Consider the following 15202-nt stretch of genomic DNA (forward strand, 5'->3'; position numbering starts at 1 on the left):
TGTTCAAGAAGCCATTTCATTCAGATATACGTCACAATAGGGACAAAAAGACTAGTGCAACTTCCATTTCATGCCAATTTTAACAAATCACTGTAATTTTGATACAACATTTCACAGAATACTCTGAGTATGTTGCTGATATTGCCTAATACACTTTCCTGGTCTTAATTTTTAATCTTTTTACTTGCAGAATATTCTGTTCCACTAAGTTAAATGAGTCGTGAACACAATTTCATGTTGATTTAAAAGTTTTAAGTGATGGTTGAACTGTTCTGTGAAGTTAATTTCTTTAGACAAAGATTCACAAACAATTTAGAGAGCTTTTCCCCTCTGATGCAAATCTGTTATGAGCATTAATTCTACATCATGTCAGAGTTAGTCTCTCAAATATGATTTAATAGAGCACTGTTTTCGAGACTTGGCCTCTAGTTGGGTTATAGTGACCTAATGATTTCTTTAAACAGTTTCCTTTTTTAATTCATTCAAAGACGGAATTTCCATGCACCTGTTTTATAGCAACCAACAGATGTTGTCAAGTTGCCGGTGTGTTGCATCCATTACAGCTGAGGAAAGAAAGAGAGAACATTGACTACTCAGCTGTTTCTTATGCGACGAAAAGGAGAAAATAGTTTTTGTACCTGTGCACGCCATGAGCGACTTTTACAGAGTTAACTCGCTTGCTCTTGGACAGCTGTGTCACCAACAGTTCGTGTTTCAGATGAAAAGTGTGAATTGGTTACGCATATGTGCAAGTGCTGAATGCCACATGCAGTTAAACCCAGCTAACAAAAATATATCCTAAGGGGCCGCGTTTTTTTTTTTTTTTTCATTCAATTGCACTACTTTTCCATTGTTTTTCTATACGGATGTGTTTGAGCATTGCACGCTCACGTCTTTTGCAGCGTCTTGTGCATGACGTGGCATTCAAGTAAAATAAGTTCAACTTATTAAAAAAATGCATTTATAGACCATGCATTTTTCTCTCTCACTCCACTGACCTGCGTCAAAGACTTTATATACAGAAAGACGGTCCACTCGTATTATTATGAATAGGAGAGAGTGCAACACCCAATATGGTTGCTTACTGTTTTTTAGTTAGCTTATGCACTAACATAGCATACATCTACCTAATTAGCCTGCTAGCTCAGCTTATATTATATGTTTTTTGCTTTCAATATCTGTTTCCAGTTTGTTTTATTATGGAATACATAGGCATTTTATATTTTTATATTTCAAGCATGTTGTTTGTGCACTTAATGGAATAAACATCATACAATAGTGAAATAGGATATAATTAGTCAACACATCACGATACCAACTTGGGTCCTAAATGAGACCCAATTCCTGGAGGGGGGACTCGATTTCTCACCACACTGGTTCCTATAGAAACAGTCAGTGTTCTGAGACGTGCGCTTTAAAAAAAAAATGCTGTTTTTTTGTCATGATTCGAACATTAAGAAACAAAATTTATAAGTCAGTTGTTGTCAAATTTCATTGATTTCAAATATGAAATTCAATCGTAAGCTTGGCAAACGGTTTTGGAGAATTTGATGTTTCCCCATTCAAAGAGATAGGAGCTGCACTTGTATGCCCGGGAGGCGTTTCAAAGATGGCCACAGAGTGAAAGGACTAAGGGATTAAAGGGACTTTGCCTGCATCTTGTGCTTTTAACCGCAAAAAAGTTTTGCTAAAAAATTAGCTAGACGAACATCCAAAAAACATTTCAGGGGGAAAAAACATTCCTGAATAACATATAAATAATGTTTTAATGCTAACACTTTGAGAACATTACGAATGCGTTTAACTTCACTTTTAGACATACATTCACAAACTTCTCTAAGCAGTTGCCCTCGGGGGAAACCCCACCGCCATTTTGAAGTGCGTTCAACTTCATCAAGTGGGCGAGGGAAGTTTATTTGAACAGACTGTCGACCCCTCGATTTTGACAGAGGGAGCGAGTCTACTTGTCACGATTAGTGAGTTATACATTCGTTTTCATAGACTTTTAGTTGGTTTCTCTTACCTGTTTCCTTTATTTCATTTCCCCGCTCCTTGTTGGTTTTGATTAATTAGCACACCTGTTCGTATTTGAGTTTATTATCCATGTTTATTTAAGTCCCTCGGTTCTTTCAGGACAGCGTCCGGTATTGCATGCTGTTTCGTTGTGTTTGCACCCTTGTGGATTTCTGTTTTGCTTTATTTAATATACCAAGCTGCTATTTTGAACTACTTCACCTATAGCTATTCATCTTCAGTAGACTTTAAACGTTACACTACTAAAGTGCACTTCAGGTAAATCCATAGACCACAATGCAACATGAATGTGACATCACAGCAGATCACGCTTAATTTATTCCCACCCACACAGTGTATGATACTGGAGTTATTTTAACTGCATAATACTTGTATCAAGGTGATCAAGGGCTTAGGGCGTTACATTTAAACACACTGCAAGGGTTTCGCCAATATTGGGCACTCATGCGTCGTAAGCAAAGATGTACATCTGAGTGAATGAGACGGAGGGAAGTTAGCGAGGGAAGGGCATAGAAAATTGAACTTAAACGCAGCTTATTAAAGACAGACAACTTAGAAAGAAGGTTCTATTAACATTACTGGAAGAACATTTGTTTATAACTTTGAGAAAACCTTGCCAGAATGTTAGCTAAAGTTCTGAGAACATTCCCTGTTAGCTACTGCTTTGAGATGCATGAGTTTATCTGACATGCAGAATAAATAAATACAAAAAATTGTTTTTTGCAGCAGATTACGTTCAGCTCAGTTGCATGTGATGTTTATGTGGCCTGTTGTGTGACATAAGAAATACTGTAGTTCTGTGATCTGTTTTTGAATGAAATTTACTTCTACTATCCCAAACTCAACCCCAACATGCACAAATGGGGTTGTGCTCGGCGGCCCAGAAAATAACATGTGCCGTCACCTGAGAAATAGCTTTTACAAACCTGTTCCAATGAGTTCTGTGAGCCGCAGGCTTTGGAAACTGAGAACTATTAGAAGTTCAGGGTGATAGTCTGCTGGCTGCTTCTGCACAGGGATTCTTCAAAACTAATTAAGAGTGACATGGGGGCATTGAGAAGCTTCGTGAAACAACAGGGGAATTGGCAGGCACAGGAATGACTGACACTGCACAGGTCATTTCTGGAAACTGAGCACAACATGAGCTCTCTGTGTGTGTGTGCTTTGCTGTTGGATCACGCAGCAACAGTAATTCAGATTTTATTGCCATCCGTCCTTCTATTTGGGTGGGCGGCGAGGAAACGGATCAGCAATAAGGCAACAGCACCTCCTCACCAATAACCATAACACAAGAGCTCAGATCCAAAAGAGCTGCCTACCTAAACAGCATTTTTTTATTATTATTGTTTAATGTTTTTAATACACATTCCTGCTTTTATTGTCTTATTATCAGATATCAAAGATACAAAATGAATGAGTAAGAATGTACAGCCATTAACACTTTCTCTGACAAGCGGATGCAATGTTTTTTTCTGTTCATATTTGATGCATGCGTTGTCCAAAATGGTGGAAAAGTCAAGGGATATGTTGACAGTAAGTATACTTATAGTTCAACACTTAAAGTATAAATTACAAATAGTATACTTAAAGGGATAGATCAACCAAAAATGACAATTCACTCATCATTTACATCATGAATCAATGCCTTCTGAAGCGAAATGATAGGTATGTGTAAGACAATTTTTTTTATTTATTTTTTTTTTTTTACTTTTTTAAATATAAGTCATTGCAAGCTTCACAGACCGGAAGCATTGATTTTAAAGTTAAAAATTATTAGTTACATGTTTGAGAATGTTATATTTTGTTGCATATTATAGTATTGTGTCATTATCTTTGCTAGTGACAATGTTGAGTGTTCCAATGTTCCAAATCAGTCACTTATGAGGTTCCATTGCATTCAAGATTCTGTTTTAAAAGGAAGCTGCCTATATATACAGCAATGCAGCTGTGAGCTGTACACAGTACTGTTTTTCCTTATTTTTTACAGCTCTGATCATGTGTGATAATAACAGTATACCTGCAGGTTAATTGAATACACAGCAGTTGCACCATTTTATTTGGCTTTGGATCTGAAATGCATTAAGGAAAAGTGTAATTTAGACTTTAAGTGCAGCTATATATGGCACAATCATCTGTTTAACTTCAGACCTCGAGGGTTCTGAGAAGCTTCCGGGTAATCGACGTGTGATTAAGTGCTCAGTGTGACAGCATTATACAGTCATATGAACTCGGTCTCTTTGTGTTTCTGCAAAACTTTTTGTTTTAATTATTCCTCTTGTTAATATATGGCTGATGCTATTACAAACCTGCTGAGAAAATGTTTTAAAGGTTCTTTGCGATTTGATTTATCCTCTATTTGGCAGGGATTTCCCATTATTATTCCAACTTTAAGAGCTTGCGGGGTCATATCAAGAGAAATCAAATTTCCGTTGATTGAAAGAGTTTGACGTATTAAACTGTAACTTTCAGAGTTCAAAACCTCCTTTCCAGATCAAAAATAGCTGCAAAAATTAACTTCCAGGAAACTGACTTTCCCTGTAATAGAGTGCTTCTTAAAGGTACAGCTCAAAAAAAGGACAGAAACAGCCATGAAGTCATGATCGAGAACATATAATGACATAATGACATTATAAATCAATATTAATAAATACAATTTAATAAATAAAACATTATATGACATAAAACTCTTTTAAAAACTCTTCATTTTAAAAAGACATGTTATATTGTGATACCACAGATATTATATGACACATACACACAAAATGATCTCAAAATGTCCGTCTCTGCAAGTATTCTCATCAACGCAGTCAGTTATGTCTAAGTGATGTGAACGTAAATGGAAAGAAATCGGATGTGTATCATTATATTGGATCCGTGCATTAGCCCTTAAAGTGACAGCAGCCTATATATACCTGCTGCTGTCTGTGTCATTAATGTTAATTAAACAATTATGTGTGTGTGCTTGTATGTATGTATATATATATATATATATATATATATATATATACATACATACAACTTACATTGCACTGTGAAATCTCTCTTTAAAGTTCTGTTTAGTCCCTCCTAAAGGGGTTTATGGGAGTATTAAGTTCTAAAAGTATAAGCCACTGATATGTGGCACTTTCTGCCAGAGCCCCTGGTCATAATACAGCGAGATTGCACAGATCGATACGTTATATTCCCGCAGAGTGGAAGATGATGGCAAATAGCATCAGAGTTGTCATGTATCTTATAGCTGTTCCAGACGTTTACAGCTGAAGTTTGTAAGAACTCACAAGTTTGGTGATTATATATAATGAGCAGTGTTTCCTCTGACTGGTATTAACGGGCTGGTTTTGTTAGTCTGAGGTGATTTCTTTGACCTAGAGGCAAATTAACACTGAGTTATGTGTAGCTTTTAGTGGAAATCTCCAATCTGTGTCAGACAGTTTTAGATCAATATCGGCGGAGCCGGTCTCAGGTGATTACCTGCAATTTCCGACCTTAGAAAGGGAGAATATCCACGGATTCATTTATGGCTATGAGTTTGAATTGTTCTCTGGTGTGTGTGTGTCTATGTGACTCTAATTGTAATGTCATGATGATATGATATACACATTTATTTATTAAAATCAGTACAGGAATTTGGGGTCAGTACATTTTTTTATGTTTTTTGAAAGAAGTCTCTTATTCTCATAAAGGCTGCATTTATTTGATCATAAAAACAGTAAATTTATGAAATATTATTACCATTTTTTGTATTTGAAAGTTTTTTAAAACATAATTTATTCCTGTGATGCAAAGCTGAATTTTCAGCATCATTACTCCAGTCTTCAGTGTCACATGATCCTTCAGAAATTATTCTGATATGCTGATTTGATGCTCAAGAAACATTTATTATTATTATTATTATTATGTTGAAAACAGTTGTGCTGCTTAATAGTTTAAATGGAAACTGTGATACATTTTCATTTTTCCAGAGTTTTTTGATGTTCAAAAGAACAGCATTTATTTGAAATAATCTTTTGTGACATTATAATAGTCTTAACTGTCACTTTTGATGAATACATCACGATCTTCCTGACCCCAAATGTTTGAGCAGTTATGCTCTTTTTTTGTTTTCTTTATTCATGAGGTTGCTTGAGATTTTGGTTCGATTTCACTTAAAAGCCAGCTGCTTATGTAGGCAATAGTCTGCAAGGCAGCTCACTAGGTTTAGCAACAGCTTTACTTTCTGTTTTAGGCTTTAGCTAGTGTGGAATGAACACTTAGCTTGTCTCCTTCCCATGTGGCAGCTCGTATTTTGGGATCTTGCTCCTCCAGCAGCAGCAGCAGCTGTTTCCGTTCGCTCTGTAAATGCCACTAAGCATTTACCCCAGTGGATTGTCTTCAAAACCGCACTGATCACCGCTCTGAACATGTTAGCACATGAATGCCATATAGTCCAGCCCGGTTACAGATCAGGGATCAGCGGGTGGCTGGAGCCGCTCCCTGACCAATGCTTTTCATTACAGGACGTTCGCGCTTCTACATTTGCACGTTTATTATCTGTCTTTCATTTTTGCACTGGTTTGGACTCAAGCGTGTCTCGCCATCTGCTAGCAGTCATTCTCTGTGATTTTTACCCCCTGCTGGAGACAAAGATACACATGAGTGCTTAGCCTTTGAGGATTCTTCTTCTGTTCATGTGTGTGTGTGTGTGTGTGTGTATGTGTGTGTGCATGTGTTCACAGGACTGAGTGTGTTGTATGTGCTCATGTCTGTTAATTGAGTAAGAGCTTTCATTTTTTAAATTCTAATTAAGGAAAGTTGTAAATCTGTCTCTGAGTGTGAGCATGTGTCCTTATCAGCCGCTAATTATGCTTCCAGCATCTGAGAAGTCTTGATGTGTGTGTGTGTGTGTGTGTGTGTGTGTGTGTGTGTGTGTGTGTGTGTGTGGCGGTCTGAGGGTTTCTGTGGAACCTTGTCAAGCTCAAAATGCCTGGTGAATAACTAATCCAGACGTGTTCTTTAATTTGAGCAAATTTATAGTGAGTTTTTATGATCTGGGTCAGAAATTAACCAGTACCAGGAGTACAACATTTTTTGGCCCCTAATTGTAATAATGAAACTTGTTATATTTTTTATTTTATTGATGGATTTGATGTATCATGTATTGTGGTCAATCTGATACCTGATAGATAGATAGATAGATAGATAGATAGATAGATAGATAGATAGATAGATAGATAGATAGATAGATAGATAGATAGATAGATAGATAGATAGATAGGTTTTTTTGTAGATTTTTCCCTTTTTTGTAATACTGTAAAATTATTTTATTGCTATTTTATTAATTATTTTATTATTTTTAATTAAATTAGAATTAATTAAAGGCAGTGGGTGGGGTGTGCTCAATTATCATGAAAATAATGTCACAATGCATTTTTTTTTTTTTTTTATAGAAAATTATAATGTCTTATTTCAGTCATTTGATTGTAGTGTGAAACATGTCCCTGGTAGGTTTTGTGAGAGTATTTTTATTAGCTTGTTAAATGTTATTTATTGTAAAAGAAATATGTTTCTCAAATGGAATCACTGATAAATCTGTCTGAAACTTAATTTTAGCATAAAAATATGTTTTTGAATGACTTTGTTGTACAGTTCTGAAGGTGTTTAATTGTGCAAAGTGATCCAGAAACTCTCCTGTTTAAATGGATCATGACATGGATTTTTTAAAAATTATTTTAATATGTTCCTTGAGGTTCACTTATGTTTTTTGTTTTTGTTTTTGTTTTTTTGGCACACACACACACACACACACACAAAACGATTATTTTCAACCTTCATTGAGCCTCTGCCTCTGTTTTTTTAAGGCGTGGCTCATTTAAGGCTTGTCAGTAAACGGCCACTGTTATGATTGGCTACGTGAGTAAGTGTTTTGAAAACATTATTCATATAAAACCGTCATTTACAGACAAAGCATAATGAAATTATGTACTTACGCTTTGTGATCCAGCTGCCGTCAGATCCAATAGAGTCGGCTGCTTCGTCTGTCAACAAAAGTTCATTTCCATCACACTGTGCCTCAGTCATTTACAAAACAAAATGCTCCGAGAAAAAAAACAAACAAACATATAATCCTCCGACACGATCTGGGACGCCATTAAAATAAACCATCCACTTATTTCTGACGCCGGGATCCTTCTGAAGACTGTACAGAGACGAGCCGTTTAAACTGGACGCGTCAAAGCGAACGTTCTTTCAATCTTCCATTTGTCCTGTTGTCGACAGACTCAAGCATGTATATCAGAAACTGAACACACATCTGTATGTATCAGTGTAGACAGCATCAGTCATTAGGCTGCTTTTGACGCGACGCACATCCAGTGTAGGCAAATCAGCCGTTAAGCGACTGAACGCCAGTGGGCGGGGCCGGTGTCATTTTAACGGTCATTGATATCGTAAAACCTGCAATTTTTTTATACTTTCATTTTTTAAAAAAATGTATGTAAATTTATAACACTATAGACCTTATTTACCAGAGAAACAAGCGCGCCGCCATCTTTAGAATAGTGTCTTTGAACTTTGTCTTTGAGCTCTGCATATTTCTGTGGCATCGCTGTTGAAGAATAATTAGCTAGTGAAGTAGATTTACCTGTTGTAGAGTTAATGAAAGTTATCATGAGCATTATGTTTAAAGCAGATGTCTTAACAAATGTCAGTAGACCGGGAAGATTTTAAAATGAGCAGTTCTTTCATAAATACATACGATCGCTGTGGAAATACAAGCCGGAAGTCAAAAGACAACGAGCGCAGCGCTGAAAAGGGGCGGGGCTACATAAGGTCTATAGGCTACTTAGTATTATATCACCATTGCATCAAATTACAAAAAAAAAAAATAAAAAAAATCTGCTGTGAAGGTGTTTCTACAGGGCTGTGGAAGTGACAGTAAAAATGACATCTTTCTCTCTTCTGACTGCCGTTATCAATCGCTCTCTTTTTTCACCTCTTTTTGAAAGTTGTGAAAACACTATTGTGGAGTTTTTCTTTTGCTATTTGTGCAAACATAAACACAAAAAAAATGTATTTAATGAAGTCTCTCATTCACCGCGCTATAAAAGTTTACCCAACTATGACGAATTCCGCTTATGAAAAACCCGGAAATGTGAAAAAGGGTCTATTCTATGCTCATGCGACAGATAACGCAACATCACAACAAGCCATTTTTAGAGCTTGATTAAATAAATGCTTTGTTTATAATGAGGAGGATTGTTGCTGCATGCTTTAATGGTACAAAGACCTCCAGGCAAATTTGTTTTCTCATGTCATGACCTGACTAACTCCTAACTCTCCCTCTTTGCTGTGTGTTGTTTTCAGATGTACATCCAGACGACCACCCTCACCATCTCCCTCAGCCTCAGCGCGTCTGTGTCTCTGGGAATGCTCTACATGCCCAAGGTCTATATCATCATCTTCCACCCGGAGCAGAACGTGCCCAAACGCAAGCGCAGCTTCAAAGCTATCGTCACTGCCGCCACCATGTCAGGAAAACTAGTGCAGAAGGGAAGCGACCGGCCCAACGGAGAAGTGAAGACCGAGCTTTGTGAGAGCATGGAGACCAACAGTGAGTATTTCATCCATGTAGACCAGAAAATCCCATTCAAATGAATGATTAACCATGACCACTTGTTTTTTTTTTTTTTTATGCTAGGAGGCCACCTACCTAGTGCAAGTTGCATTAAAAAGACACAAAAACCAAGACTGATTAAACGAATTCCCATTGCTTTACAGGATAAAATATGTTAATTTGCTTTTTTTTCTGATTTTCAAATCATTTTGGGCTTTGAATCAAATGCTGTGGAGCTGGTTGGTTTAGTTCGAGGCTTAAAGCTTTTGATTGAAGTTTATTTAAATGTAGAAAATTAATAGGAAATATGCTTTGATAATCCGAGGCTGCTGTGGTCACTGTTGCGCCTACTTCTGCTCTCTTAGCGTCACATTTATCTCTGTTTTTCCTCCAGATGTTTGGTAAATGTTCCATCTGTATGTTGAACAGCTGTTTAGTACAGATTGGTAGACTTAACCAAACACAAGTCTTGTTATAAGCCCAAAAGTTTCCTGCTGGGATGTTTGCCGGGGGTAGACAGGCAAAGTAAAGTGTGGCATCAATGTTCCCGGTCTGATTAGCATATCCGACTAGCTGCGTTATTTGCCAGCTTGATAAATTTTTTTGGCTCTTTTTGATTTTTTGATTTAGATTTTTTTTTTTTTTTCTTCTGCAAAGTGCAGGATTATGGAGTGTTGAAAATTTAATCACTCAGAAGTGATTCAAGGCTTTGAGGGGAAATAAGCCCATTTTAAGTCATCAAGCCAATTACTTTGTTCTGTGCCGGGTGATGCTTTGCCTTCTGAAACATTAAAGCACAACTCGTGCATCAGTATCAAGACCACCCATAACTAAATTAGACAACTTTTTATTTGATTCTTGGCCGTTTTGCCACTTTTATTTAGTAAAGAAAGGATTGGGAGGAGGGAATGGGAAAAAGCCAGTAGTGTTGAAGATTTTGATTAATTTCAGTGAATCTTGTGAATCCGTTCATCAAAATGATTCGTTCTGTAACCCTTTTCTCACATTACATCATTATGTCAGTAGGCAGGCGTAAGGTTTGTCTGTTATGTGTTATGAATGAATCATTGAATCATTCATTCAACACATTTGTCACAACCTAAACAAGTCTTATTATTGTTAATTAAAATAATTAAGAGTGTTATTAAAAGGAGAGACTCGAGTTATTAGAAAAATATGACTGGTTAGATTTGTTCAAAAAAATACTGATTCATTCACTGATTCGTTCACCAACCAAATTTAAACTTGTTTGCGTGAGAATATATTTGTCAGACTAGACTAGGCAATTTTGCCACCAAAAGATTCGTTCAAAAACTGATTCATTCACAATGAAAACAACAATGCTAACAGCAAAATTTAAACTTGTTTGCATTATAATAAATTTTACGTTAAATGATATGCAAACTAGACAAGTTGTAAAAAATATATATATATATATATAATTCTTGGCTTTTTTGCCACCTTTATTACCAGTTTGTTCACTCAAAAGATTCGTTCAAAAACACTAATTCATTCACAAAGAAACAAAAACTAACAGTCAAATTTCAACTTATTTGCATGAGAATATTATTGACACTAAATGATACGCCAACTAGACAAGCTTTAACAGATTTTTCTGTTTCTTTGAGCATCACATCTTGTGATGTTATCTGTCAGGACTCACTAGTTTGTCATGGTGTTTTTGTTCATTTCTTTATTGAAAAGATGGACTCAAATAAGATGGACTCACAATGAAACCTGCAGAAAGGGTTACAGAATGAATCTTTTTGGTGAACGGATTTACAAGATTCACTGAAATGAATCAAAATCTCCACCACTACTGGCTTTTCCCCATTCCCTCCTCCAAGTCCTCTCTTCACTAAATAAAATTGGCAAAAAGGCCAAGTATCAAATAAAAACTTGTCTAATTTAGTAGGCAAATGCAAAATTTGGAACAACATAGATAAAACTGCATAAGAGCAGTGACCATAAAACAATAGATAAGGCCACCTAAAAGATGTTTGACTAAACAGATAATGCACATGCAGTCAAGTGAGAGTAGATGTGATTCTCTAATGTGTTTTCCCCTCCAGCAGCATCATCCACCAAGACAACATACGTCAGCTACAGCAATCACGCCATCTGAAGAGGGACCCTCTCTGTGGGCGGAGCTGAGGGCGGGGCCCTGTCTGAAGCAGGACGTCTGTCATGTGACATGCGCTGACAGGCAAATGGACCAGAAACGGGCATCTGAGCATGAGATTTTTATACCGTTCTGCATCAATCTAAAACCCGCAGCATCCTGGGAGACGAACAGACTTACGGGACCTTCCAGTGAGACTGCTATCCTGCGTTCAAGAGCTACCGATCCTGCCATGAACACACGTGAACACGCACACACTCACAAAACTGAAGGTGCAGGCTTGCAGTCATACGAAAAAATAACTTTCCACAAAAAATCGTGTAAGCATTCTGCAGATGGAAACATTCACGGTAAACTTTGGAAATGTGGATGTAAAAAAAAGAGAAAATATATGAAAACTACCAGAGTCAAACTATGTTTGTTGTTATTGTATTTTTGTGGTTGTGCAGATTTTTTCATTCTTGTCCCACTTTGTCAGAAACCTGCATTCTGAGATGACGTGTCTTGTATTGGCTGACTGAACCGTAACCGCGGGGTTGTGAAGCTGTAAAATGCCATGGTTGAAGCATGCTAGTTTTTATACCAAAAAAAAAATGAAGATTTATTTATAATAAAGGAATGTTTTGCAAATGTGTAGCGTTGTTAGATGCGTATTTGACAGTGAGATTTGTTTCTCGTTTCTCTCATTCATATTCGATCACCAACACAGTCTAAAAATAAACTCAAACTCTGTTTTGCAGCTCTCTATCCCATGTAAACCCAATATGTTTGGGGATTTTTCTGGTTGAATATAGTCTTTTTCACCACAAAAAAATGCAGGGCAAGGAGCAAGAGCATTGCAGAGGGCAGAATTACCATCATCATGCAACCTGAAAATGTTAGGAGATTATACAGAGCCCCTAAAGGGACATGATGGTGGGAAAAAAATTTTCAAAGCTTTTACATTCCCCCGAGAAACTTTGCGTTCCCTCGCAAACTTTTGTGCTCTCTCGCAAAGACATTTGCGTGCACTTACAAATTTTTGCGTTCTCTTGCAAAACCTGTTGTGAGTTCGGACAAACACTTCCTGTTTAATTTCCCTCCAAATAGCTTAGAAAACGCAAAAGTTTTGCGAGGGAACGCAAAGTTTCTCGGGGGAACACAAAAGTTTTACAAGAGAATGCAAAAGCTTTAAAAAAAAAATTTTCCCTCCTATCCCAAATTTTTTCCACCACTATGTCCCCCTAAAATGATGACCTGCGGGCCAAGAAAAAAAATCTTATAAAGCCAATGTATATGTTCTTTTATATTCTTTATATATATTCTTTTAATGTATATGTGCTTTTGGACATGCGATTCATATAAAACTGATATAAAACTATATAAATCTCAGCTAAAGAAAAGTCAGCTAAATTCACTGGTCAAATAATGCGGGATCAACATTAAAATACTGCACTGTTTCAAAATAGCCTTAAGACTTAAACATTATACATGAGACTAGTGTGATAAGATCACTTAGTAATCTTGTTAATTTTGTTTGTGTGAAGCTATATGCTTGTCATGTAAAGTTGATTAACCCATAACTTTTGCATAAAGTTTCCAAAATGTGGTTTTGCAGCAAGAAGAACCTTCTTTGGTTCCCCAAAGAACATTTCTTAAAAAAGGAACTATTTTTTCTTAGTGTGAAGGATATTTTAATAATCTAAAGAGCCTTTTTGCACTATAAAGAACCTTTTGTGCAATAGAAAGATTCCATGGATATTAAAGGTTCTTTATGGATTCATCAATGCCAATAAAGAACCTTTATTTTTAGGAATACACTCAACAATACATTTACATTGAGAAAAATCCCCCGAAAAGGAATTACATTGAAAATGCATCCATTTTACAGCTAAAATACCTCTAATATGAGCTTCACATTTCTGCTATGAAACCTTCTGGAATGTCTTGCGCCATTAGAGGCTTTTGCACCAGGTAGTTACAGGAACTCGGTTATAGTAATAGCCACCAGGACGTTCCTCCGATAACTAAATTTACCCCTAGGGCCATTTTCCTGGTTACATTCGCACCACCAGTAACTCTGAGGTGACGTCAGCAAAGTCATTTAAGCATGGCCTTCAATAACTGGAGGATGGAGGATGCTGTGATCGGTTGAGAAGTGCCTGGACTGTTTTCCAGGTTTGTGGAGTTAGTTTGTGTAGTAGGTATATGTAAACTGTGTTTCGTATGGCATGCATTCCAATCAACAAACCCTTATGCTACTGGTAGTTCCTATTGTGCTGGGTTAGACCCTACTCTGCAAGCTAATTTATTTCCTCAAAAGACGTTCCTATATCTAAAATCATTCCCAGTTCCTGTGGTGCGAACACGCCAAAAAGTGGTATAGTTAAAGAAACTATGAAAGCATTCATATCCCCTATAGATATACTCAACTGGGCTGATTATGAAATAATAATCCTAAAAAGAGTTTGTTTGTTTAAAGGTTCCAAAAGGGGGTTTCGCAATAAGTTCTTTATGGAACCGTTGATGCCAATAAAGGCATTACACTGGAAATGCATCAATTTTACAGCTTAAATAATTATCTCTCTATATATAATACACTATAAAATCTAATTAGTTAGACCTATTTAAATAAAAGCATGCAAACTGATTGCCTTAAAAAAAAATAAGTGAAGTGAAATAGGAATAGTATGCGTAGAATATTTCTAGTACCTAAAAAAGAACTGTAGAGAGTACTTGATCATTTACTCTTGACTTGGTACAGCTACCATTGTTGTGTTTTGCATGCTGAATGTTGAAGTCTGTGTGTCTCAAGCATGGTCAATTGCAAGATATTTCACAAGTATAGAGAGATTATATCAGCCCAAATAAAAGTTTCACAAGCTGTTTATGACAAGTGTTAACAATAACATTTTAAAAGATCATTATTCAACATGAAAAATAGACAAGTTAATGATTTAGTTAGAAGTTAGGTCACCTTTTAAAAGCAACCTTACTTCCCTTCATTTGAAACCAAATAACTGTGATTTCTTGTTGAATCACTGCAACAATAGGAAGGGAATTACAACAATATAAATGAAGTTGTAAGTGACCAACCAAGTGGAACACTGATCTCCATAATGGTGAGTTCAAACAAAACATTTTAGGGAAATCAACATCAATTTATGAAGTCAGCTTATGTGATGTTATCTCAAAGTTGGATTGACAATTCAACATTCAATATGACTTTTAGAAATGGGTGAATTTAACTAAGATAACTGCAGATGTGGAGGAAATGAGTGAAAGGTCTATTAAGAATTGCCTTGCCTTTTTTGCCTGACAAACTGGCACTCAGACCAATCAATGTGAATAGTACAGGTTGCTAGATTTTTACAATTAAGTTAAGACATTAAGTAAAGTTAACTAGTCAGAACAACTGTTGGATTTTACAGCGTATGAGCTTCACATATCTGCTATTAAACTTTCTGAAATGCCTT

At 36.4% G+C, this 15202-nt stretch overlaps 1 protein-coding gene across 2 annotated transcripts in view; it reads left to right on the forward strand.

The window, feature by feature from the left end:
* Positions 1-12381, forward strand: part of grm8a (glutamate receptor, metabotropic 8a) — a 189294-nt gene extending 176913 nt beyond the window's left edge. The window contains exons 10-11 of one of the 2 annotated variants that reach the window (XM_051892355.1): positions 9376-9622; positions 11698-12381. In XM_051892355.1, coding sequence (XP_051748315.1) covers positions 9376-9622; positions 11698-11750 — 300 coding nt within the window. In that variant the 3' untranslated portion in view covers positions 11751-12381. The remainder of the gene's footprint in view (positions 1-9375; positions 9623-11697) is intronic. The other variant, XM_051892356.1, reaches the window with a different exon arrangement.
* Positions 12382-15202: the final 2821 nt, after the last annotated feature.

This window comes from Ctenopharyngodon idella, chromosome 4, assembly GCF_019924925.1.
Source record: "Ctenopharyngodon idella isolate HZGC_01 chromosome 4, HZGC01, whole genome shotgun sequence".
NCBI lineage: Eukaryota > Metazoa > Chordata > Actinopteri > Cypriniformes > Xenocyprididae > Ctenopharyngodon > Ctenopharyngodon idella.